The sequence below is a fragment of the Ursus arctos genome, unplaced genomic scaffold, assembly GCF_023065955.2.
Source record: "Ursus arctos isolate Adak ecotype North America unplaced genomic scaffold, UrsArc2.0 scaffold_2, whole genome shotgun sequence".
In the NCBI taxonomy this organism is placed as follows: Eukaryota; Metazoa; Chordata; class Mammalia; order Carnivora; family Ursidae; genus Ursus; species Ursus arctos.
In genome coordinates, this window is record NW_026622874.1 from 37,445,453 (window position 1) to 37,471,877 (window position 26,425).

At 36.1% G+C, this 26,425-nt stretch overlaps 1 protein-coding gene across 7 annotated transcripts in view; it reads left to right on the forward strand.

The window, feature by feature from the left end:
- Positions 1-26,425, forward strand: part of CAMSAP2 (calmodulin regulated spectrin associated protein family member 2) — a 111,612-nt gene that overhangs the window by 57,761 nt on the left and 27,426 nt on the right. For 4 of the 7 annotated variants that reach the window (XM_044377779.3, XM_044377780.3, XM_044377781.3 and 1 more), the window contains exons 3-5: positions 3,379-3,540; positions 14,930-15,013; positions 25,047-25,079. In XM_044377779.3, coding sequence (XP_044233714.1) covers positions 3,379-3,540; positions 14,930-15,013; positions 25,047-25,079 — 279 coding nt within the window. The remainder of the gene's footprint in view (positions 1-3,378; positions 3,541-14,929; positions 15,014-25,046; positions 25,080-26,425) is intronic. The other 3 variants (XM_026480691.4, XM_026480694.4, XM_048225101.2) reach the window with 1 other exon arrangement.

The following is a 26,425-nucleotide window of genomic DNA, read 5'->3' on the forward strand; positions in this document are numbered from 1 at the left end:
ATTATATCTGTAGAATAAATTGCCGAGAGGAAGAATCTTGATAAAGAGTGCATGAATGGTTTTATAGCTCTTGAAATGTTTTCCCACATTTTTATTCAAGAGTTAGGCTAAAATTTTTTAATTCTCTTAAATACTGATTTCTTTTTTTTTTTTTTTTTTTTTTTTAAGATTTTACTTATTTATTTGACAGAGATAGAGACAGCCAGCGAGAGAGGGAACACAAGCAGGGGGAGTGGGAGAGGAAGAAGCAGGCTCATAGCGGAGGAGCCTGATGTGGGGCTCGATCCCGTAACGCCGGGATCACGCCCTGAGCCGAAGGCAGATGCTTAACCACTGTGCCACCCAGGCGCCCCTAAATACTGATTTCTAAGAGCTTTCCTCCTTAAAACATTGTGCTAGGAACTAAGATAAAAAAGATGGGATCTCTGCTCTCTAGGACCAGTGTTTATTAATAGAGAGGACACAAACAGATAAATGACTTGAGTGAAAGGAAATGCTAGAATTGATACGGTGTGCCACTTCGAGTCTGAAGGAGTAACTGGGCTATCTGGGGAATAGCAGTCTGGAAAAGACTTCTCAGATAAGGTAGAATATGAAAATATGACCTGAATTTGAAACAGTTATTGATGTTTATTTTTCTTTCTTGTATATGATGTTTATTTATCATTTCTAAAACATATTTCTTGCCTAACTAAATGACTTGATTTCTGCCAACTGCTTGATACAGTAGAAAGAGCACATTAGGTTTGGACAAACTATTTGTCTGAGCTTCAGCTTCCTCACATATAAATGTAAATGATACTTCCTTTAGAGAGTTGTGAGGGTTATAGTAAGTGTATATTATCTCCAGCTTTATTTCAGAAAAGATTTGAAAATTTATTAACGAAGTACTCAGCATGGTATCTGGCACATAAGTTAGACTTAATAAGTAGGAGTCACCATTGGTTTTATGATTATCGTTATTAAGATAAAGTATCTGCCTTTCTATAAATAGTGCTGACTTTTTGATAGGCTAGTCTATCACCTCCTAGTCAAAACTCTCTTTCTTAAGCTTCAGTGTAAAGTTAGCTCTTCATTCCTTATGGTGACCCACAGACTAGCTTCTTTCTTTCTTTCTTTTTTTAATTTTTAATTTTTTTGGAGCTTGTGTGAGCAGGGAGGGCAGAGGGAGAAGGAGAGAGAATCTTAAGCACGCTCCAGTCTCATGACCCTGAGATCATGATCTGAGCCAAAATCAAGAGTCGAATGGTTAACCAACTGAGCCACCCAGACACCCTGCTTCTTTCCTTCTTTCCAGTTCTTGCTAGTTGCCAGGTACCATGTTAGGTATAGGAAGTACGAAGATAACTAAGATCATGTCCTTGCCCTCGAGTCGTTCTGTCTCACTAGGGAAATAGTGTTGTGTACAGGTGACTGTACTATGGTGAAATAAGTCAGTGATGCTCAATCCTGGTTTCTGGGGAGCTTTTTAAAAATACCAGTGCCCAATGCCCTACTTCACATAAGTCAGAATTTAATGCAAGTACAAACACTATTTTGTAGGAACCTGTACTCATTCTGTAGGAAAAATGAGGCATTTTGATTGGAAAATGACTTGGAAAAAACCTTTACAATGAAGGTGACAATCAGGCCAATGTCGGGACTTAGTCTATATTGTAAGGAAGATGACAACAGCAAGGGCATGGAAACCTGAAAATTGGTGACAGGTTTGAGGAACAGCAGTCTTCTGTGGCTGTTTTGAAAGAAGTGTGGTTGGGGGAAAGAAATGGTAAGTTATTAGGCTAAACTGATAGGGACCAACTGTTAAAGAACTTCACCTCTCTTAAGGAGTTTAGACTTTTATAAAGTAAATGAGGTAGACTTCATGAGAGAATGATATTATGAAATCTCTGATTTGGAAAAATGACTAGTCCCTAGTTTATAATGTCTTCAAAAACAAATTCTAGATAGATTTAAAGTAATAGAAAAAAATAGATGACAATATTTCCATGTTCTTGGGGTGGGAAAGCCTTTTGTAAACATGGGGCAAATTCTGAAGGAGAACGCTGAGATTGACAGATATTACCAAGAATATGTTTAGCATGTCCCTATAGCTTACCGTACTCTAAACAAAGTTTAAAATTCAAAGGCAAACTAGGAAAGTGTATTTGCTATCAGAATGACACAGAGCTAATGTTCCTAATATAGTAAAAGCTCTAACAAATCAAGAAATAAAGAAAGATGAACATCCCAAAGAGAAAAGTAGGCAAAAGATATCAGTAGGCAGTTTTCCAAGGAAAAAATACAAATTCCTTGTTTAACATGTAAAAAGATGGTCATTCTCATTCAGAAAAATGCAAAGTCAAACGAGTGGGGGTTTTTTGTAACCTTTCAGACAGATACATATGATAAAAGTGAAAGATATCAAATGCTGGCAAAAAATGTGGGGAGACAGGCACAGTGATAACATTCTTGGCAGGAGATAAAGGTTGCCACAAACTTTCTAGGAAGCAGATTAATGGTTATTTATGGAAACTTAAAATGTGGCTGTTCTTGGGCCCAGTACCCCCACAGTAAAGAATTATTTCTGGAGAAATATAATGTTGTAGCATTGTTTGTAATGCCAGAGAATAGTAAACAATGTGAATGTTTACTGTTTGGTGTGCATTAAATTATTTTGTAAGAATACATATCAGACTGTACCCATTGCTAGGGAAGGAGGACTAGGAGAGAGGTAGTTTCTACTTTATGTACTTTGTAATGTTTGGAACTTTTAAGAATCACCATAGAACAAGCAAACTTTTGTGTTTAAAAACAAGCAAACATGTGAAACATCAACCAACAAAAAAGGCAAAGGAACGATTGGAAGTCTTGGGCTGCTGGGTGAACGGGATGAGGAAGCTGAAGCCAGGAGAATCAGTTAGTTCTTTGTCTCCTTCAAGTGTGAGAAATGTGGCAATCAGTAGATTTGAGAGGTATTTTAGAAGTAGAATCCATAAACTTCTACGTGGATGTGAAGCCTTAGGCAAGAGCATAGTCAAAGATCAGAAATTGACTAGTACCATTAATAATCAGCGCACCAGACATAGCATTTTGAAGTTTGTAAATTGTATTGCTGAGTAAATGATTACAACATTATTAAAAATATGAAAAACAGGAAAAGGAACATTCTCTGAGTAGAAAATAATGAGTATCTTAAAGATCCTCAATAATTATTTCAACAATAAATTAGTTTGGTTCAGTTAGCTCATCTCTCATTTGTGCTTTCTTATTAAGGCTTGTCTTCTGTACTCTTTAGTTCTGTTACTCTTTGTTAGGAGTTATTAATATTTTAAAATATATAAACAGCAGTTTTTAAGTGTAATTTTTAAACTCTGTGTTCTTGTTTTCTATTTGCAGAGTGCTCATTTGGCCATGATAGATACCCTAATGATGGCTTACACCGTAGAAATGGTCAGTATAGAGAAAGTAATTGCGTGTGCTCAACAGTATTCAGCTTTTTTTCAAGCCACGGATCTGCCCTATGATATTGAGGATGCTGTCATGTACTGGATTAATAAGGTAGGAATATACTCACTTGAGTAAAAATGAGTCTTATAACCAGAAAAAGTGAAGTCCTCTATTATGCATGGCTACTCCGCTACAGATTGCAGGTTTTCTCTGCCCAAAATCCTTATGTCGAAATCTTAACCCCCCGATGTGATGATATTAGGAAGTGAGGCTTCTGGGAGGTGATTAGGTTATAATGGGATTAATGCCCTTATAAAAGAGGCCCCAGAGAGCTCCCTTGCTCCTTCTGCCATGTGATGTCACAGCAGGGAGATGGCCAGGAAGCAGGCCCTCACCAGACACCAAATCTGCTGGTCCCTTGGTCTTGGAATGTCCTGCATCCAGAACTATGAGAAATAAATTTCTGGATGGAACTAGAGGATATTATGCTAAACAAAATAAGTCAGAGAAAGAGAATTATCATATGATTTCATTCATATGTGGAATTTAAGAAACAAAATAGATGAACATAGGGAAAGGGAAGGAAAAATAAGATAAAAACAGAAGGAGACAAACCGTAAGAGACTCTTGACTATGGGAAACCAACTGAGGGTTGCGGGAGGGGAGTTGGGTGGGGGGATGGGGTAACTGGGTGAGGGACATTAAGGTGCTCATTTGATGTAATGAGCACTGGGTGTTATATGCAATGGATGAATCACTCAATTCTATCCCTGAAACTAATAATACACTATATTAACTAAATTGAATTTAAATAAAAAAAGAAAAAAGAAATTTCTGTTGTTTATAAGCCACCTATTCTGTGGTTATTGCTGTTACGGGAGCCTGAACAGACTAAGGCACACTCCGTTACTGTTTTTGTTTTAAATCAAAATGAAAGCTAAAGTTGTTTAAGTTACTTAAAATTTCCCATTACCTTTTGACTAAGAAAAAAATTCTGTTAAAATGATTAAAATAGATTTCTATATAGTCTGCAATATCTGTAATGACATTTAATAATGATTTAGTTCATAATAGATAATTATAAAATTCCCAGCATTCGGAGTAGGATATTATACACTGTGAGTGTTGAGTAAATATTTTTTGAATCCAAGAACAAAGTAATTTTGTCCTGTTTCCTATTATGAGTCTTAGATTTGCTTGACTAAGTTGCATAAGATTGTATCAATTGCAGATTCCTCTTGGAAATTTTTATGGAACTGTGATTAGTTATTTGTGCTCTGAAGATGCTTAAATTGCAATTTATCACTCCCTTTGGCAGACTGAGTAGTTAATTCTTCTTGATTTGCATTCATTTGCAACTATTACTCCAGAAAAAGTGAAACATTATCCATGAGCAAGACCTGAACAGATCTAACAAAGTTATATCTTCAGGTATCCTTTCTTGAATGCTTGCCTAACAAGAAGCTATAAATGTAAAAACTTCATTTATCATCATTATCAATATCAACGTAGAAGGCCCATTTAATACTCTGCCCCTGGAGTTCCTTTTTTTTTTTCTTCATCTTTAGCCATCTTTTTCTGCACTCCTCCTTAGCTATGGAGAATTATGGTCACATCCTAGACCTGTTCATCATGAGGATATAACCTTCATATCCTCTTGCAGGCATCTCATTCTTAAATAATCCCTTCACTTACTCTAATACCCCCTACTCTTAACAGTGTTCAGCTTCATCATGAGTTCCAAACCATTGAGCCTGTTCATTCCTATAGGCTCAGTTGATGTTTTCTTTTTTGAACTAGATTCTTGCAAGTACTGTCGGTTATTCTGCCTCCTATCCCTCCCTGTGATATATCCAATAAAACCCTGGTTGAGCACAGTTACCCACCTTCTCTCTAGGGTGAACCTATGGAGATAAATATTGCTAGAGAAATTTGCACAAGGAAGCCAGTTTCATTTTAAATTTATAAGTACAAACTTCAAGTGGACCTTCAGTGCTTTGCCAGGCCAAGAAGTGTGTCCCTAAGAAGTTCACTTTCCCACGTTTCAAGACGATTTCATCCTTTCTTCTCTAGTCCTCAGACTTTCCATAACCCATCCCTTGTTACTGTCAGTTGAGGACCTTGCTTCATCCTTTTTTGAGACCAGAGATGGGGAGCCATCAGGTGGGAATTTTCTCTTCTTGCCACCAAATCTGTAAACCTTTCAGTGCTCCTTAGCTTGCTTTCTTTCCTGCTGTTAAGGTGGAGAAAGTCTCCCCCTCCCACATCCTATCAAAGGGCAGTTTCTCTTTACTTACTGCTCTGGAACTCTTTCTTCCTTTGTCGTGGTCGTTGATCCTCTGTTTCAGTTCTTATCAAGCTTTCATGTGTGAATGAGTCACCTGGGAACGTGTTAAAATGAAGGATCTGACTTGATGGGTCTGGGGTGTGGGTGGAGAGCCTGCATTTCTAAGGAGCGTCAGGTGGTGCTAGTGCTGCTGGTGTGTGGACCCCTCGGTGTTTTTCCCTCACTCTCCTGCATCATCCAGTTCTCCCTCCCTGCTGGCTCATTCTCACAAGAATACAGACTTACTGTAGTATTTCCCATCCTGATAAACAACATTTCCCCATCCAGGTACAATCCCACTCCTCCATACACAGAACCTCTGGCTTCCATTTTGACAAGTCCAGTAATACTTCTCTATACTCATCCTAAATTCAGTCTTTACTTGTAAATCATGTGTGACCCTTCTGAAGTTTCAGCGGAGAACCGGCGGTGTTGGTAGGACTCAAGCGCCACACCGTGTCCTCTGCAGCAGGCGGCTTCTTCAGTGCGCTGGCACTTGTTCCCCTCTGTGCTCCTTGGAGTCTTTCCCGCGCTGCATAGCTCAGGGCTCAGCCAAGGGTTTGAGTGCAGTTTATACATGGAGCTGGGGTCTCCCTCGTAGTGATTCCTTCTTTCCCAGGGTACTCTTCCTCAAAGTCTAGCCATTCTCACAGTCTCAGATTTCTCCCTCAGTTCCTCATTCCAACAAGACTCGTTTTCTGCTTGAGTTCAGGCCACCGTGCATTGTGTGGATTGAGGAGAAAGCCATAGAGACATAGATCGCCCTCAGCATGTTCCTTTCTTTCAAAGGTCATGTCCTTTCCCATTTCTGCCTGCTTTTGGTTGTTCTCCAGTACCTTCAACAATTGCTTTTTATATTTTGTCCGATTTATAATTGCGGTTCTGGCAAGCTTACTGTAATATATGCTATTCCACTATTACCAGAACCAGAACTCTGTAAGAGTATCTTCTTACATTGTAACTTGCATCATGTCATTCCTTTGTTAAAAACTCATAGGGGCTTCAGTTTACACTTAAAATGCAGAATGTGCCATGGCCTACAGAGTACCATCTAATCTGGCCCTGTGTACTTCTCCATCCTCGGCTCATGGCCCCTGCTCTCCTTTCTCACTGCTCTCACTTCATTCCAGCTGTATGCCTCACCCCGGGCCTCTGATCTTGATGTCCCCTGTTCCTGGGCAGCTCATCTCTCAAGGTTTTGTGTGGCTTCCATTCCATCATTTCTCAGTTTACATCGTACTTTTTCCTCACAACCTTATTTGAAGTGGGCACCTGTCATGTCTTATTTTCTGCTATAACATTTCATTTCTTTACATCATAGCCTTTTGAGAGTTTGTAATTACTTAATCACTTAAACAAACTATAATAATCTATGTGAGGACAGGTCAGTGCCCATCTTTTTTTAGTCTTGGTGCCTAGACTAGTGCAGTGCTTGGCAAAGAGAGGATGTTTAATAAATCAAAGAGGTAGGTAAAGTTGCAGAATTAAGCTAGGCCTGTTAGAACTTTTGGATTCTCTAGAAGGATAAAGAAATCACTTAAATGGGAATGCTTAGCACCATTATGCAGTCATATCCACCCTATTCAGTTTTTAGATAAAGGTTGAAACCATTTGATTCAACCTGAACCTCCCAGTGTATTTTTTTCTTGCTCCAGTCTACCAATACCAGCTTCATTATTTATTCTCTCATCGTGACTTCACTTCGCTCTTGCCTCTCAGATTTAGTATGTATTTGCTCCTTTTGGCTCTTATTTTGGTTCACCCTAACCTAAGTTGCCATTTTTTCTGGATAATAAACCCATAGGTATAAAAAACCTATCATAGAAAAATGGGAATAACATGGCTAACTTCAGTATAATTGGCTAAAAATGAATTTGAACTTAAAAACAAGCAAAACCACAGAAGACAAGATTGTACTAAATGACTAAATCATGCAGGGGTACACAGACGTTATGAACATATGAACCTTACATTATTTGGCCCTACCTCTCTTTCCAGTTTCATCTTGTAACGCCTCCTTTGAGTTCAACATGTTTCAGCCATACTGTTTTTTCATTTCCTCAAACATACTGAATTTTCCCTGACCACAGGGCCTTTGCTTATATTGTTTATTCTTGTCTGGAATGCTGTTTTTTCTATTTTTATCATGGCCAGCTTTTTATCCTTAGATCACAGCTTAAGTTACGTCTCTGATATATCCAGCCTTCCTAAAATAGGTCCCCCTGTCCCTGTTCTATTCTTCTCACATCTTTATTTACAGCTCTTTTAATGAATTGCATTTTTTTTTTTTTTTTTTTTTTTTTGTCTTTTGCCCCTGTTTTTGGTTCTGTGAGTATAGGGACCATTCTGGATTTATGTATCATTGTATCTCTAGTCTCCTGATACAATGTTTGGCATATAACTAGCATTCAGTAAGTAGCTGTTTGAATGTGTGAATAAATAAATGAATGAATAGTGGTTTAAAATGTTGATATGTGACCAGTCTGCTTTTTGAACAGAATTAGATAAAAACTTTTTAAAACATCATGAAGATATTTCCAAACTGATAGATTAATTACAACTACATGATAATGAATTAGAGAGTATTTCTTTTTAATTAATTTTTTTTAAATTAAAAAAATTTTTTTTAAGATTTTATTTACTTATTTGTCAGAGAGAGAACAGGCAGGGGGAGCAGCAGGCAGAGGGAGAAGCAAGCTCCACACTGAGCAAGGACCCCGATGTGGGACTCAATCCCAGGACCCTGGAATCATGACCTGAGCTGAAGGCAGACACTTAACCGACTAAGCAACCCAGGTGTCCCTGAAAGTATTTCTTTTTTTAACTTAAAAAAAAAAAAAAAGGAAAGAAAGAAAGAAGAGAAAGAAAAGAAAGAAAACACACACACAAACCCCCAAAGCAACAGAATAAGATAAATGTTCCCAGTTAGAAAACTGGCTTTAGGGGCGCCTGGGTGGCACAGCGGTTAAGCGTCTGCCTTAGGCTAAGGGCGTGATCCTGGCGTTATGGGATCGAGCCCCACATCAGGCTCTTCCGCTATGAGCCTGTTTCTTCTTCTCCCACTCCCCCTGCTTGTGTTCCCTCTCTCGCTGGCTGTCTCTATCTCTGTCGAATAAATAAAATCTTTAAAAAAAAAAAAGAAAAGAAAACTGGTTTTAGTCCTGTCCCCCCTCTGTGCCTCACCCTCCCCCCACACAATTGTAAATTGACCAAAATGCTTCAAGATGCACATAAGTTATAAAACTGCCTTATAACATATATATCACCAAGACAGAAAATATTTGTGATTTTGGCAACATGTCGGATTAAGACTAAGCTCTCCTGGTTATAAACACCTAGACATGTTTGATAAAATGTAATTAGAAAAGTTTATATTACACAGCTGTGTTTTAAAGACAAGGATGTTCTCAGGTGCAGAAACAAAGTGGGGACTGAAAGTTTTGCTGGCCTTCTCAGTGGGCTACCAAGCCTAGACTGGAGTTTTAAAGTCACTTGGACACAAGATAACGTTAGCCTTAGTTTTGCCTGCTGTGGGGAGTTGGAACTGGAACCTGTTTAGACCAACCAAGCTAAGACACATGAAAAGTTGTACCCTCAGTAAAAGGGAGGCGTCAGCTGTGCTTTTAAGTGCCAGAAGACCCAACTATAAGTAGCTTAAAGGATTTATTATCTCACATAGCAGCATGTCTGGAGGTAGGGCATATCCAAGGTTAGTTAATTTAGGGGCTCAACAGTGTCAACAAGAATGCAGGAGCTTTCCATCTTTTCTCTTCTGTTATTCTTAACTGTATATGATATTTCCATTCATGGTTGTATAATGGCAGCAGTGTATAATGATTCCAGGGATCATATGTAATTATAATAATGTCTAGCAAAGATGAGAGGGTCTTCTGGACTCTTCTGTTCACAAGGAAAACTTTCCTTCAGCTGGTCCTCCCACCAGGAGGTCCCATTGACGAAGATTGGTTCTCATGCCTGTACCTAAACCACCTTCTAGCAGGAAGAATGAGGCTCTCGTGATTATTAGGCTGATTGTGAGTCTCTGTCTAGGTCTGGGAAAGAGGCCTCCTGGACTGACCACGTAGGAGCATGAGCACCCAACTGATGAGCAAGGAAAAAAGGGAGAAAGCAACACATTAACAGAATACTAGTACCAGGCCAGTGATCTCTTTCTGACACCTGTCAGAGAAGCAAATTTAAAAATACTCTGAAAGTTCACTTCCATATCCAAAGCCATGAGTCTTTCAGGCGGTGGGAGAGGGAGAACCTTCGCTGCAGATGCGGAAGTGCTGACAATCAAAAATTATGAAACACGTGAAGAAGTGGGCTAGCACGTATAAGAGTTAGTAAACTAACAAATGAGAACTTGAGAAAGTAGAACGGTCTGAAAAAGACTACAAAAATAAATGTTTAAATGACCAAAAATATAACATGGAATAACATTTGTAGGAAAGAATAAGGCACTGTGGGAGGGAAGAGGTGGGGGATGGACTAGATAGGTGATGAGTATTGAAGAGGGCACCTGTTGTGATGAGCACTGGGTGTTGTATGTGAGTGATGAATCACTGAATTCTACTCCTGAAACCAATATTGCACTGTATGTTAACTAAAATTAAAAAACAAACAAAAAAAAAACCACCATGGAGGGCATAATGGAAAAAAAACCAGATGTAACTTTAGGAATGCAAAATTTTAGTCATTGAAAATCACAAAAGTCTAAAATGGAAGATTTGACCTAGTTAAAGAGGGAATTAGTTAACAGAGGAAATTACCCAGAATGAAGCCCTGAGAGGTGAGATGGAATATATGAAATCAAGCTTCATAGATAGGTCTGCAGGCCTAATCGGAATTCCAAAAAGAGATTTTTAGAGAGAAGTGGGGGAGAGAGAGTATGTTTGAAGAGATACAAAATTTTTTCTTTTTCTTTTTTTTTTTTTTTTTTAAGATTTTATTTATTTGTTAGAGAAAGAGAGCAAGAGCAGGGGGAGGGGAGGGGCAGAGAGAGAGGGAGAAGCAGATGCGGGGCTCCATCTCAGGACCCTGAGATCATGACCCGAGCCAAAGGCAGATGCTTAACTAACTGAGCCACCCAGATGCCCCAAGATATAAAATTTTCTACAGCAAAGATAAAAACTTTCAAATTCAGGAAGCACAGTGAGTTCCAACCAGGATAAATTAAAATAAATCCACACTGACACATGTATAGTAATAAATCTGCAGAACTCCAAAAATAAAAGACAGAGTCTCTTAAAAGAATGGCAGTTAGACTACAGTAGACTTTTTAACAGTAATGTTCGCAACCAGAAGACAGTGCAGCAAAATCTACAAAGTGTTGAAGAAAAATAACAATGAACCTAGGGTTCTAGACCTTTTATTCAAGATTAAAGGTGAAATCAAGATTTGTTCAAAGAAAGGCAGTACATCACTTCCGTTGCAGAAAGAACTAAAAAGGTGGTACTGCAGTAAGAAGGAAATTGAACCTTAAAGAGGTGGGATATAGGAAGGAATGATGAAAAGCAAAATCAGACATGTGAGTAAGTGTAAATAAGTATTACAAAAAATCATAGTGTCTAATTTTGAGACCCGTAAGAAGAAAGAACTATAATTCTAGGTGAAATAACATGGAGATGGAAGAAAGCTATTTGATTTAAAGCGTTTGTAAGGTTTTTGTATTGTTCAAGAGGAAAGTAAAATATTGACTAACTTTAAACTTACATTAAAGCAAGGACACACATTACTATTTTGTATTTTAATTTATTTCTAATTAATTTATTATTTTTTTTAAGTAATCTTGTACACCCGGCCTGGGGCTGGAACTCACAACCCTGAGATCAAGAGTCATGTGCTCTACCGACTGAGCCCACTAGGAGCCCTACTATTTTATATTTAAAAAAAAAAAAAAAGCTAGTGTATATTTTTAAATTAGTATTTTAAATTTAATACATCATTTTAGCAAATTTATTTTTACCTAATTCATATTGCTAAATCTAATTATTTGTTATATTCTCTAGCTCACTCATCCTCAACACTGGTTCAGGTGGTGATCTACCTCGAAGTCATCATGAGCTCTGTGTACCTTCCTTTAACTTTCATCCTTGAGTTGCACAAAAAATACCGTGATTCAGCTTCAGCGGTAGAACTTAGTAGCCAGCATTTGGGAACTGGTTTGAGAGTCACTAAGCTAATTACTTCATTTCTCTGTGTTGGGTACCCAAGTAGGTTAATAGCATAGCATGTCTTGTCACGTCTACAACATGTCACGAAGTTTTCTCTTATTCTCCCTATTAGGATAGTTTATGAATTATCAACATGTAAAATTTTCTTATAATCATGATTTTGGTATTTAGGATGGTTGGTACCATTACGTCAACTTACAGTATTTTATTAGGGTTTGTTAAAGCGCTTCCAGACATTCAGCCATCTGGTGTTGCTTTGGGGATATATTGTTTATAAGCAAAGACTGTAGTTCTGTCTATGGTGTATGTGCTGTGTATCATGTACTTTACTTGGTACCTTTTATACATTATCTCTTTTATTCTCTGTATTATCTCAGCTACTTATTTAATTGCTTATCTATTATTATTTCAGTATTAGCCAGTTTCTGTGGGTTATAAAACCAGGCACTGCTTAGCTACATCGTCTATCTCAGAGTCCGTGACAAGGCTGCAGACAAGGTGTTGGCCAGGCCTGCTGTGTTATCTGGAAGTGTAACTACAGGAGGATCCACTTCCAAGTTCATGTGGTTGTTGGCAGGTTCAGTGCAGGCAGTTGGACTGAGGGCCTCAGTTTCTTACTGTCTCTGGGATGGGGACAAGGCTGGCAGTTCCCTGCTGTGTGGGCCTCTCAGTAGGGCAGCTCACAGCTTGCTTCATCAAGCAAGAGGGAAATTAGAATGTTATGTAACATGATCATTGACGTGATATCCCATCACCTTAGTTGTATTCTGTTGGTTAGAAGCAAATTAGGTCCTGCCCACACTCAAGGGGATCAATGGGGACCATTTTAGAGCCATAATACCCCAAACCTCCTTATGAAGTAGCTTTTATTCAAACTAGCATCTGAGGCTGAGAGGCATCAAAAAATTATTAAGGTCATAGCTTGTAAGTGCAGGTTTTGATTCAGACCCAGGTCTTTTCTAATTCTGCTGTCTCTTAGAGTATATTATACAACCAAATTGATGATCTAAGAGATTAACTAGGAAATCTTAGAGTGCTTCAGATTCACATACCAAAATAAATCTGTTGATTAAATCCCTTATAACCCGTTAGAAATATCATGAATAGAGAAGACTCTTAGTGATTATTGTTAATTAAATTTATCATAAATTGGGTGCCTGGGTGGCTCAGTCAGTTAAGCGTCTGCCGTCAGCTTAGGTCATGATCCCAGGGTCCTGGGATAGATCAGGGAGCCTGCTTCTCCCTCTGCCTCTCTCTCTGTCTCTCATGAATAAATGAATTAAATCTTTTAAAAAATTTATAAATTAAAAGTCTCCATTTGTTTTTAGCCACTAAACTGAATTTTAGGCAATAGAAGAGTTCAGAAAATTATGGGTTTAATTTAGGGTTATGGTGGTTGATAATGGCTTAATGTTTTCCAGAGTGCTATAATTAAACAATCTGAACATTTATTTTTCATTACCAGAGTGACCTTAAAATCATTAGCTCAAAATCCAGAATTTTTTTAACTATTCTTAAGAAATATTTTATGTACTATGTAGACTGTTTCTTAACCTTTTTGGATTATGGGTGTTTTGAATAATCTAATAGGAGATAAATTAGACCTTCTTCTAAAAAAGTTCTCATAGGGAGAATTTTTTCATCTATTTTAGCTGTGGCCTTATGACCACGATAAAACCCACTCATGATTCAGGGGCATGTCTATGATTAAGAACTTGATTTAAAGTGTTTTCTATTATATGGTGTACACACACACACACACACACAGAGGAATATTATTTAGCCATTAAAAAAGGAAATCTTGCCCTTTGCAACAGCATGGATAGATCTAAAGAGGATAATGCTAAGTGAAATAAGTCAGAGAAAGACAAATACTGTATGATTTCACTTATGTGGGATTTAAGAAACAGAATAAACAAAGGAAAAAAGGACACAAACCAAAAAACAGACTTTTAACTATAGAGAACAAACATGATTATCAGAGGGGAGAAGGTTTGGGGGGATAGTTGAAATAGGTGAAGGGGATGAAGCGAGTATCTTGATGAGCACTGATCTTACACAGAATTGTTAAATCACTATATTGGGCGCCTGAAACTAACACAGCATTGTATGTTAGCTATACTGGAATTGAAATAATAAAATAAAAAATGCTTCACGCCATTAAGAAAAAACACCTAAAGTGGGGGCACCTGGGTGGCTCAGTCGTTAAGCATCTGCCTTTGGCTCAGGGTGTGATCCCAGAATCCTGGAATCGAGCCCCGCATCAGGCTCCCTCCTCCGCTGGGAGCCTGCTTCTTCCTTTCCCACTCCTCCTGCTTGTGTTCCCTCTCTCACTGGCTGTCACTCCCTCTGTCAAATAAATAAAATCTTAAAAAAAAAAAAACAAAAAAACGGAAGTGTTTTCTATTGATAATGAAAACATTAATTTTAAGGAAAATAATTTCTATTTACAAGTCCTAAAATAGATAATAAAATTTTTATTAAAAGTTTGTTGGGGTGCCTGGGTGGCTCAGTCGGTTAAGCATCTGCCTTCGGATTAGGTCATGATCTGAGGGTCCTGGGATCAAGCCCTGCATCCGCCTTCCTGCTCAGCGGGGATCCTGCTTCTCCCTCTCCTTCTGTTGCTCACCCTGCTTGTGCTCTCTCACATTCTCTCTCTCTCTCTCTCTCAAATAAATAAAATTTAAAAAAAATTAAAAATTAAAATAGTTTGTTTCCTAAGTATTAAAATTGGAAATTATTGAGTACCTTTTTTCTCTAGAACTCTAACCAGCTCCTGACATACTATAGTAAGTATTCAAGAAATTTTTAAATTAACTTTAGAATATCAAATAAAACACCTGTAAAATACATTTTTTCTGGTCGGGAAAGTGAAATTTTCTCATTTGAGTGGTACTGATATTTGACATCAAAGATCTGACCACAGGCATTTTATGGTGCATGTTATTTTATTGTCATATTTGAATATAAATTCAAATTAATGTTTTTATATTTTAAGGTAAATGAACATTTGAAAGACATTATGGAACAAGAACAGAAATTGAAAGAACATCACACAGTTGAAGCTCCAGGAGGTCAAAAGGTATATATTTCAAAGAAAAAAAGTGCCTTTATGAATAGACTATGTAGGTTCATATATATGTATTGTTTGGGAAATACATACATTAATTAATAGATATATTCATTAAACTATTTTTTGGTGGTGGTAACTGTGTCCTAGAAAGCATGTCATAGGTGCCAAGTAAGTAGAAGTACAAAATGAAGGTTAATTGGATGAAGGTGTTTAGGAAAAACTGTTGATGATTAGAACTCAATTTCTAGAATACTTTTGGCGAAAATAATGGCTTTGCCTTTGGTAAAATGTATGAAACAACAAGCAAACGTTTTCAGTGTATCAGCCTTATAATGACTTGTAGTGAGACCAGCCTTTAAAATATATTCCGGGAATTGTAAGTTGTACATATGGTTATTCTATGAAGAAGGAAGAAACATTAATATAGATTCATTCTTTAAAAATTCTTGTGGCTTTTCGAGTTTTCTTCTTTGAAAATTTGTGTTTTTGTTATATACTAAGACCAGAAGTGTATTTCCTGCGCTATAGTATATCACGTTTTTAAAAATGTATCCTAGTGCAAGCTCTTTAAACATGTTCTATAGCATTTGAATTGAGGTGAAAGAAATGGTAAGTATTGAGAGATCTTATTTTCCAGTTGGGTTAAAGTTTCTTTATTATTATACAGTTTTTCTATTCATTTTGGTCACCTGGTCACCGATACCTCTATAAGAAGAGAAAGAGAAAAAAGGAAGGAAAGGGAAAGGGGTTTTGTGTATTATTAACTTCAATAGAAAACTTGTGGGAGACCACCTGAAATTTTGTCTTAATTTGTTATTTTGGGATCACAGTGATTTCCCTCATTAGCTTACTGACCAGCTGCTGAAAATACTGTCCATACTTGATTCTTTATCCTAACTTTGTTGACATCTTTCCCCTAAATTAGGTACATCAGAGTGGAAATCTTTTTTTTTTCCCATCACCCCAGATCACATGTTCCATTTCCCTGACTTCCACCAGCTTCTGTCCCTGTCTCTTCCCTCCTTCCCCCAGTCCTTTCCTATTAATTTCCCTTCTTTTCTCTTTCTCATCCTGTAGGAGTTGAAACCTTTGCTCCCACTTTTGCTCCTGGCTCTAATCAGGAATAAGCTAAAACGGTATCATCCTAAGTTATAACACTGATGGCCTTTTTCCATAGAAATCTTGTTTATTAAATATAATGATTAAATTCTGTAGTATTGCATACATATCATGAACTAAATGTGGATTTTATTTGGTGACAATAAACATAATTTTATGGAATAAAAAATGCCATTTATATTCCAAACAGAGTAAGTGACCTTTATGAAAAGCTACATATATAGAATCTGGACACTATTTGTATTATATACCACTTCAATGTTTAAATAGCACTTAGTCTCATGCAGTTGCACATATTAACTCACAACCAATATTTGTTGCGTGAATCATTGACTAAAGGAAGAAATGAATGTGACTCATTTTTAAATATTTGGATTAATACATATTTTTATTTTCAAATGAATTTTCTTTTTTCCAATTGTTAGAATCTTTGTGAAAATTTCATAGACTATGCTAATTTTACATAGTCTTGCTGCAAAGTGCAGGTGTCATCATTATGAAGAACCACTCTGTGACAGCGTAAACTAGGGAAAGAAATCTATTCCCTAACAATGAGATTTTTGGCATTCGAACTGGTTGGTTTGGCTGGAAATTTAATCACTTCATTCTTGATTTTTATTCCCAATAAAGCAAAATTCTTGATCCTTTTCTCCTTTTAGGGATGAGAGGTAGAATGACTTGTTCTTTCTTATTACTATGTAAATGGCAAGAAGTTGCCACGCCTCCCACCTGCTCAAGCTTGCTGGCTTAGTGACCCAGATGCTAGCCTTGTTGTCTGTGATTTATCCCCCTATAGACAGAGCCCATGATTTGGATGATACCTTTTGTACTGGCCCACCTATTCTCAACTTAGATGTCCAGTAAAATCTGTTTAATGAAACTTTTTACAGCCATCTTCTTGGTGTAAAATATATGCATATGTTGAGGGATACTTGCACTGTATTTCTTTTTTTTTTTTTTTTTTTTTTACCACCTCTTCAGACTTTAGTTTAGTGAGCTAACATTTCCTCATTACCAAAAATACTGCATAATTGTCCATGTAATTTCTCCTTCTTTTTTTTTTTTTTTTGGTCTGCAGGTTTATTCCTGTTCATTTTTTTAAAACATATATTTGTTTCAGGGGTACAGGACTGTGATTCATCAGTCTTACACAATGCCCAGCGCTCACCACAACACATACTTTCCCCAGTGTCCATCACCCAGTCACCCCATCCCCCACCCCCTCTTCTCCAGCAAACCTCAGTTTGTTTCCTATGATTGAGAGTCTCTTATGGTTTTTCTCCCTCTCTGGTTTCATCTTGTTTCATTTTTTCCTCTCCTCCCCTATGATCCTCTGTCTTGTTTCTTAAATTCCGCATATCAGTAAGATCATATGATAATTGTCTTTCTCTGATTGACTATTTCACTTAGCATGATACCCTCTAGTTCCATCCACATCGTTGCAAATGATAAGATTTTGATTTTTGATGGCTGCATAATATTTCATTGTATATATATACACCACATCTTCTTTCCATTCATCTGTCAATGGACATCTGGGCTCTTTCCACAGTATGGCTGTTGTGGACATTGCTGCTATAAACATTGGGGTGCAGGTGCCCCTTCAGATCACTACATTTCTGTCTTTGGGGTAAATACCCAGCAGTGTAATTTCTGGGTCATAGGGTAGCTCTATTTTCAACTTTTTGAGGAACCTCCATACTGTTTTCCAGAGTGGCTGTACCAGCTTGCATTCCCACTGACAGTGTGGGAGGGTTTCCCTTTCTCCGCATCCTCGCCAACATCTGTCATTTCCTGACTTGTTAATTTTAGCCATTCTGACTGGTGTGAGGTGGTATCTCATTGTGGTTTTGAGTTCTATTTCCCTGCTGCTGAGTGATGTTGAGCGCTTTTTCATGTGTCTGTTGGCCATTTGTATGTCTTCTTTGGAGAAATGTCTGTTCATGTCTTCTGCCCATTTCTTGATTGGATTATTTGTTTTTTGGATGTTGAGTTTTATAAGTTCTTTATAGGTTTTGGATACTAGCCCTTTATCTGATAGGTCATTACTTGCACTGTATATTGTTAGTGCTGGACCAAAATTAGAATTCCAAAGGTATTTCTTTAGATTTATTAGATCTGATGATGTATTTCTGTTTGTTGAATTGATTGGTGTCCTAAAAGGAAGACATTTTAAGTAGTACCATGTCCTAGGAAAATGTTTTGATTAAGCAGTTTACTAATGTTATTTTCTCAGGATTTTTTTTCAAGTTGCTCTTTTTGCTTCTAATATTCCTTTTTATTCTAAAGTAGGATGCCCAGTTAAATGTGAATTTCAGAGAAACCCCAAAAATTTTTGGTGTAAGTTGCATGAGCATCTCATATTTTTATTTGCTAAATCTGGCAACCCTACTTAAAAGATCTCTAAAATTATAGCCAATGACATTGAGTCCAACATTCATTCTTTCAAGGAATTTGTAGAAAGTGCTATGGTAAAATGAATGTGGACTTAAAGTCAGAATAGTTCTGCCACTAACTAGCTTCATAACCTTTACCAAGGCACTTGACCTCTCTGGGCCTCATTTTCTTTATGTGTAAAAATTTAAAAGTTGAATTAAATGGCTTCTAAATTCTATGACTAAAATGATTCTCAAATTTTCCTTTCTTAATATATTGGTAAAAGTAAGGGATTCAAAGCAAAAAGTTAGTGAAAATAGTAAGTAGTTGGTTATTATAAACTTTCATGTGTGTAAATATATAATATATATTATACATAATGTGTATATATACATGTGTGTATATATAAACTATATAAACTATAAACTAACAAAAAGTTAGTGAAAATAGTAAGTAGTTGGTTATTATAAACTTTCATGTGTGTAAATATATAATATATATTATACATAATGTGTATATATACATGTGTGTATATACACACACATATATATGTATATATACATATATATGTGTGTATATATATGTATATATATCTTGAAGATTTATGATAACCGTGGGAGTGAAATATCTACGAAGGTTTTCTAGACGATGTGGAACTTGAGCAGGGCCTTAGTAGGTTTTATGGTATTTGCAAAGTAGGGCACTAGGTCATAGGGGATAGCATGAGTGGAGACATGAAGTTACAAGTAAAAGACATATTTGGGCATTAGTAAGTAGATAGTTTTGAAATAACTGCAAATTCATGGGTAGGTATTCTTAAGTTTGCAGTAGTAACTATATAGAGTAAAGTTTGTTTCTTACGATATTAAAGATAAATGTCTATTCAGTGTAATATTTGCCACTTTTAAAATAGAAATACTGGTGAGATATTTTACAGAGGGTTGGGAATTGGATGAAGGAATTACCTTTGGAGAAAGGATATTAACTGAGCTCTAATTGCTTTTCATTTAAAGGTATAGTCTCAAAACAGACTACACTTTTCCCAGTGAGACAGTAGGTGAATGCTTATACATCTTAGCTTGATAACCTCAGCGAATTTCCATTTTTGCCAAAGTTCCTTAGCAATTAAAAACTACGACCAACTTTCTGTTTTAAATTCTGTTTCTTCAAACAGTATCTGAGATGCTATTTGAAAGATTCTTTTTTTAATAACATCAATTTTTTAAAAGTGTTTATTGAATCCAGTTTTGTTTATTTTTAAGTAAGCTCTGTGCCCAGTGTGGGACTTGAACTCATGACCCCGAGATCAAGAGTTGCATGCTCTACCAACTGAGCCAACTAGGTGTCCCAAAAGAAAGATTCTGAAGTCAAATACATTCGGGAAATGCTGCTTTGTTTGTGCCCCTTTAAAAATGTTACAGCGCATTTTAGCACTCTGAAGGCCCAGCTAAGAAACCTGTCTAGCTGTTTCTCAAACATATTTAATCTTTGACCTCTTTTGTGAATGACATGTACTAACATCCTGTAGAATGAGTGTTATTTGGAACATGCTTTGAGAAACATTGATTTGTAACTTATAATTTTGTAATTGTCGGTTTCATATATATGTGAGAAACATTTAATGTTCTAATACAGGACATCATTTTCAGATACATCATTTGCATTGACTCTTAGATTTACCTGGTTTCTTTTTCATACCATTATTTCAAATAATTGTGAAGACTTGACCTGCCTAGATTAGATCATTTTAAAAGAATTCTACCCCTAAGATTCTGTTCTGTAATTACAGTTTATTCTTCTGTGGACTTTTGTGGTCAGTGCAGATTCATTTCTTTCTTTATACCTATTGCCAATATACCTTTTCTCTTCCGTAGTCATTTACTCACCCTTACTGGTAAAGTAACTTCCCAATCCAGAATATGCCCCTTTTGTATTATCAACTCATTTAGTATGAGGAACTTGGCATTTTAAACATTTTTAAAGTTCAGAGATGGTGCCATGATTTTTTTTTCTCCAAGCAATATTTTATAAAGATGACTTGCCCTGGAGAGACTTAAATATTAGATGTCCTAGTACTGTGATTTTCATCTTTGCTTAAGAGGGCTGTAAAAATTAGATTTCGTTAACAGCTCTATAGATCTTATGCATTTGGACACAGACTCTACAAGGATTTGGATTGGTATAGACTTAATAAGGCTTTTTAAGAATATTTATTTTGAAATACTTTAGACTTATAAAAAAATTTCAAGATAGAAAAAGAGCCCTATATACTTCTTACCCAGATTCATCAGTTTAACATTTTGCCACATTTACTTTCTGTTTGTGTGTGTGTGTGTGTGTGTGTGTGTGTGTGTGTGTATGTACACAGATATATATATCACACACAAACACATATGTATGTAAATGTTTCTGAAACATTTGAAAGAGGGTTGCATATACCATATCCCTTTACCCCTTAACTTAAATGTGTATTTCCTAAGAACAAAGCTGTTTATTTGTATAACCAAAGTACAGGTGACTTAATGTCAGCATAATTCTTTGATCAGTCTTATAGCCTGTATTTCAGTTTTGTCACTTGTCCCAGTTGTACTCAATTGTACGTTGTAATATTTTTTTTCAGTACAAGATCCAATCCAAGATCATGTGATATATTTAGTTTCATATCTCTAGTCTTCTTTAAACTGGAATAGTTCCTTAGCTTTTCTTTTTTGCTCATGACCTTGACATTTTAAAAGAATACAGGTCATTTTAATCCCTTAATTTGTTTTTTTCTGGTATTTACTTACAATTAAATTAAGGTTGTGCTTTTTAGACTAGAATTGTGTCCTTCTCACAGTATATATCCGGAGGCACATGATATCCATTTGCCCCAACTAGGTGATGTTAATTTTGATCAGTTGGTTAAGATATTGTTTGGTTTCTTAACTTCATGGTTATTATTTTTACTTTTATAATAAGTAATTTGAGAGGACACTGATATTTACAGTTGACCCTTGAACAATGTGGTGATTAGGGTGCTAACCACCCATGCAGCTGGAAATCTGGTTATAACTTTCGACTCCCCAGAAACTTAACTACTAATAACTTACTGTTGACTGGAAGCCTTACCAATAACATAAATAGTTAATTAACATGTATTTTGTATGTTATATGTATTTTATACTGTATTCTTACAGTAAAGCTAGAGAAAATGGTATTAAGAAAGTCATAAGGAAGAGAAAATATGTTTCCAAGACTATAAAAAAAAAACCCTATATTTATCTGTATTTATATTAAAAAAAAAACAAAAACCCTACGTGTAAATGACCTGCGCGGTTCAAGCCTGTATTGTTCAGGGGTTGTAACTGTACTTATTTGCCCAATCCTACAATACTATAAGATAGTTTCAGAGTTGCTATGTGTATACCAATATGAAAAAGAAACCTACTAAGGAGTTTAAGATTTGTTTGCAGTCCTTTTTAATTTTTTTTGTTTTACCTTTTTAATGCTTTTATGTTCTAGTTTTATTGAGATATAGTTGACATACAGAACCGAATAAGTTTAAGGTGTACAACATAATTATTTGACTTAACACATACCGTGAAATGATTACCACCATAAGTTTAGTTAACGTCCATCATCTCATATAGATATAATATAATTCCTTTTTCTTCAGGTTGATAATATATGGTCAAAATGCTGTGTTCTAAAATTACTTGGGTCCCCCACCACCATTTCATTGTAGTTCTCTTATTCCTTTGAAATGTATTTGATTTTATTGGTTTCTGTTTTCATTTAGTTTTTGTGGGCTTTTTTGCTCCATCCTTGTTGATTTAATTTCATCTTTTGAATATGTAAAACATTAATATAATTCCAAAAGTCAAAACTACGCAAAAGTTATACTCAGAGAGGAATCAGTCCCTCCCCTTATCTCTTCTACCTCTTTCCTGTCCTTCACTCCCCGCCAACCCTTGTAGGTAACTTGTTGGTTTATCCTTCTTGTTTTTGTTTTTATAGAAGTAAACAAACACTCACGTTTGTTTTTTCTCCTTTAACAAAATATAGTTAATCTTTCACAGTTTTTGTTTTTGTATATCCTGGAAATAACTCCACATAGTCCCTAGATATCGTCCTCATTCTTTTTCGTAGCGCATAGTACTCTGTTGTGTATATACCATAGTTTCTTCAACCACTTTCCTGTGGGCATTTAAGTAATTTCCACTATCTTGCAATTACAAATAATGCTACAAAGAATAATATCCTTTTGTATTCTTGAATTTTCAGGGTAAATTCCATAGAAATTGGATTGCTAGATTGGAGGGTAAATGCCTATATAGTTTCAGTAGCTAGTGCCAAAATCTTCTTCAAAGGAGTTTGTACCATTTTACATTCCTATCAGCAATTCAGGACCTACAGCAGTTAAGAGATTCTTAAGTCTAATGGGTTATGAAGTGACAGGTCACACTATGATTAACTCCTTAAAGAATTCTAACTTCGTGAGGTCTCCAGTAAACACCAGGTCAAACCAGCATCCTCCCAGAGTGTCTTGAGAGCACCTAGAAGAAGTTCAGGAATTATCCCAAATCCCAGAGTGATTGTGGATACCCAGAGGAAGACATAGAACTGTTCGGGGAGTATTAATGGCAAGACCTAAAACAACTAACCAAAATTTAGGATGAGTCAGACATGTGTGATGAAGACAGTAGAAAGCAATACTAGAAATTAGAATTATTCCAGAAAATCTGAACTGCCCAGGGTGGTCTTTGTCATCAGTAAGGACTTAATAAAAAAATTTCCGCCAGTCATCTGTGGCCTTGTAAAAACATTTTGGTCTCATAATTACATCTTAAAACAGGATTTGAGGTTGCAGTTTGCCTAGTTGTTCTCTGAAACTTTAAAGGAGAGGGGAGTTGCTGTTCTCTTCAGAAATACAGGTATCCTTCAGCACGGAGCTTTTGCTATATATTTGAGCTTATGGAAGCATGAGTTTATAAGCATGAATAGCATAGATATGTATTTGTTCTTTTAGTATATTTACTTTTTTTAGTCCTATTTCCTTCAACTAGGCAATCTATATCATTTTCCTTTTTCGTCAAATAGGATTGCTATCACTAAAATAGGTCAGCGGAGAGGTGGGAGGAGGGCCAGAGCATCTGAATTAGTAAAAAGTCCTATTGAATATTTTCCAAGATACATAGAGGTATAGATATAGAGAACCATAAGAGACTCCTTTGCATATCTCCTGTTTTAATAGTTCACAATAAATTTCTTGTTATCAGTTTGTGTATAATGAATTTTTCTAGTCTCAAAAACAAGAAAACCCCTGTTTTTGAAATTTCTATTATACATTGGGATCCTGACACATTCTCAGTGGCTTCCCTTGCTCCTGTTTTTGTACTTTCTATGGTTATCATAACTGCAGCTGCCCAAAACTTCTGGTTAAATGAGAAATTAAAATACAACAAAATTATGAAGGTTATTCTTCCTGATGCAATAAGGAAAACTTATTGGACATGTTATCTCTTTATGGAAAGTTGGTATTTTTCTGATTCTTGAAGTTCTTGGAAATACCTTATTTATATTATTTTCCAAATAATCTTATTTTTAGTTAATTTTGTGTAAGAAAAACTTTTTTAAGAAAGATTTTAAAGTAATCTCTACACCCAACCTGGGGCTTGAACTCACAACCCCAAGATCAAGAGTTACACAGTCTACTTACTGAGCCAGCCAGGCACCCCTATAGAATAAACTTTCTACATAAAAGTTGAGTATGAATTTTAACTCAGACCGCATTTAGTTTGGTTCGTTCATTCGGGGCTGTTACAAATAGTGCTAGGAAATACAAAGATAATCACAAATTATTCATATTAACTGAAATTATGAGTTTATTCATCATTTTAAAGAAGTAAAGTTATTGTCTTTGGGATACCTCTAGATAGTAGTATTAATAGCACTTATATTCTCTTTATGTAAGTAGCTACATGCTTTAGAGACTCGGTAAAAATCTTAGTAAGAATTACCAAATACCCCATTAAGTAAAAGAAATTCTTCATATAGTTGAAAGAAATGATTATCTTGTTCAAATCTACAATGCTGTTTGCTTTATTCGTACGCTTATTGATACAGTCTTTCTTTTCTCTTTGGAAAGAAACACTGCCATATCAGACTTGGTTTACTAATGTCTAAGCATTATAATGACTGCAAATCCAGCCCTGGAATCTTTCTACTTCCCTTTTGTGATACAGATTTATTTTTTAATATGATGTGTGATTCTAGAACTTGGAAATAAAATTCTTCACTGCCAAAGTATACAGAATATCCTGAGTATCTGCAAAAAATTGAATTGTTGTGTTGGGAGAGGAGATGAGGGGAGGAGAAGGTGGAGGTCTTTATCATTAGGATCCTATATATTTGAAAATATTAATTAACATTAAAAAATACTATGAGAACTATAAACTTGGAACTCCGCTATCAAGAGCTTTACTGTCACTTGTTAATCGCAAATCATTCTGATGAATTTTCCCTTTACCTTTTGCTTTCCCTTTTTTCCCCGCTGCTTCCTCTGAAGTCTCCTTCCAAATGGTTTTGGAAACTGGTTCCAGTAAGTTTGCCCAGCTACTTCAATTTGCTCTCCAGAATTGTAATTGTAGAATGGTATTTATGTTTTGCTGGTATAGTCATTTCATATAATTCTGTTAGTTGCTGCATTGAGATTGAGTTTTAAGGTATTTGATCATAATATAAAATAAAAAGATAAAAATAATGTAGCCAAAATTTGGATTAGAAGCTTTAAAAATAGTTTAAAGCATAAGCATTCTTTTGTTGGTCCTGTTGATATTTACAGACTGTCAGTAACTAGGTTAAAAACAGGTATGGATAGAGATTCTTATTAGTTTTAATAACTTTAGGAAAAGTACATATGAATTGCATATGTAAATTACTTGTATTTTTAAATCTTTTTTAAGGAATCATTTCCTGAGTTGTAGGGTATACTTTTTGTGTGATAAAAAAGTGACATTTTCTTAGTGGCCATCCTGGTATTGGACCTAACCTATATTTGGTTCTGATTTGACCTGAAGGGTTGTTCTTTAAGGATTAAATCTGGGTAGTTAGACCACTTAAGAAGTATTTTATACACTCAGAAATAAATATATAATTTAGAAATACACCATAGTTTTGGAAGATAGAAAATATGATGCCCCTTTTAAATACCAGATTTCTCAGTTTGTAGAAAGAACAGGGAATGTTTCCATACAGCAAGTTTATAAAACCATATAATAAGATCAAGTATAAAAGGTGACAACTTTCATGAACTGCAAATGGGAGTTGTACATGACTTCAGGATTAAAAGTTGATTTACCTGATACATCTTTTAGGATATAATCTTCAGGAAAATGTTTTAGCATGCCGCTCATTAATCCCCGATAGTCTATTCTAAACCATCTACATTTATTGCTAAAGCCTCATAAGGGTCTGTGTGTGTGTATGTATGTGTGTGTGTGTGTGCGCGCGCGCGCACGCCTTGTATAGAAGTGCTACTGGGCAGAGAGCAGTAGGACAAATCACAGTTCAGTTCTTTGTGCCATGACGCTGGGCACTCAGATCAGTCCAGTTCAGATTATAGGCTGAGAACAGGCTATTCCTAGAGATCTGGGAAGGTCGGGAATGAGCCCAGCCAGCCAATGTAGAGGATTTCTAAGAGGGAGACTATTTTGTTTTTAGCTGGCCAGAGAAAGAAGTGTAAGGATCTAGAACTATGGCTTACCAAATGGGAGAAGGGTAACTTAAGGCTAGAAGATGCTACTGGTTGATTTCTTCTTTCTCACCCTTCCCTTCACCTCTTCTCTGCTCTTTTTTCATGGTTGAATTTTAAACTCTACTAGCAGCAAAGTAAGGAGGGCTTCTAAGGATATTAAAATCAGTAATCAATTAAAGAATTTATATAGT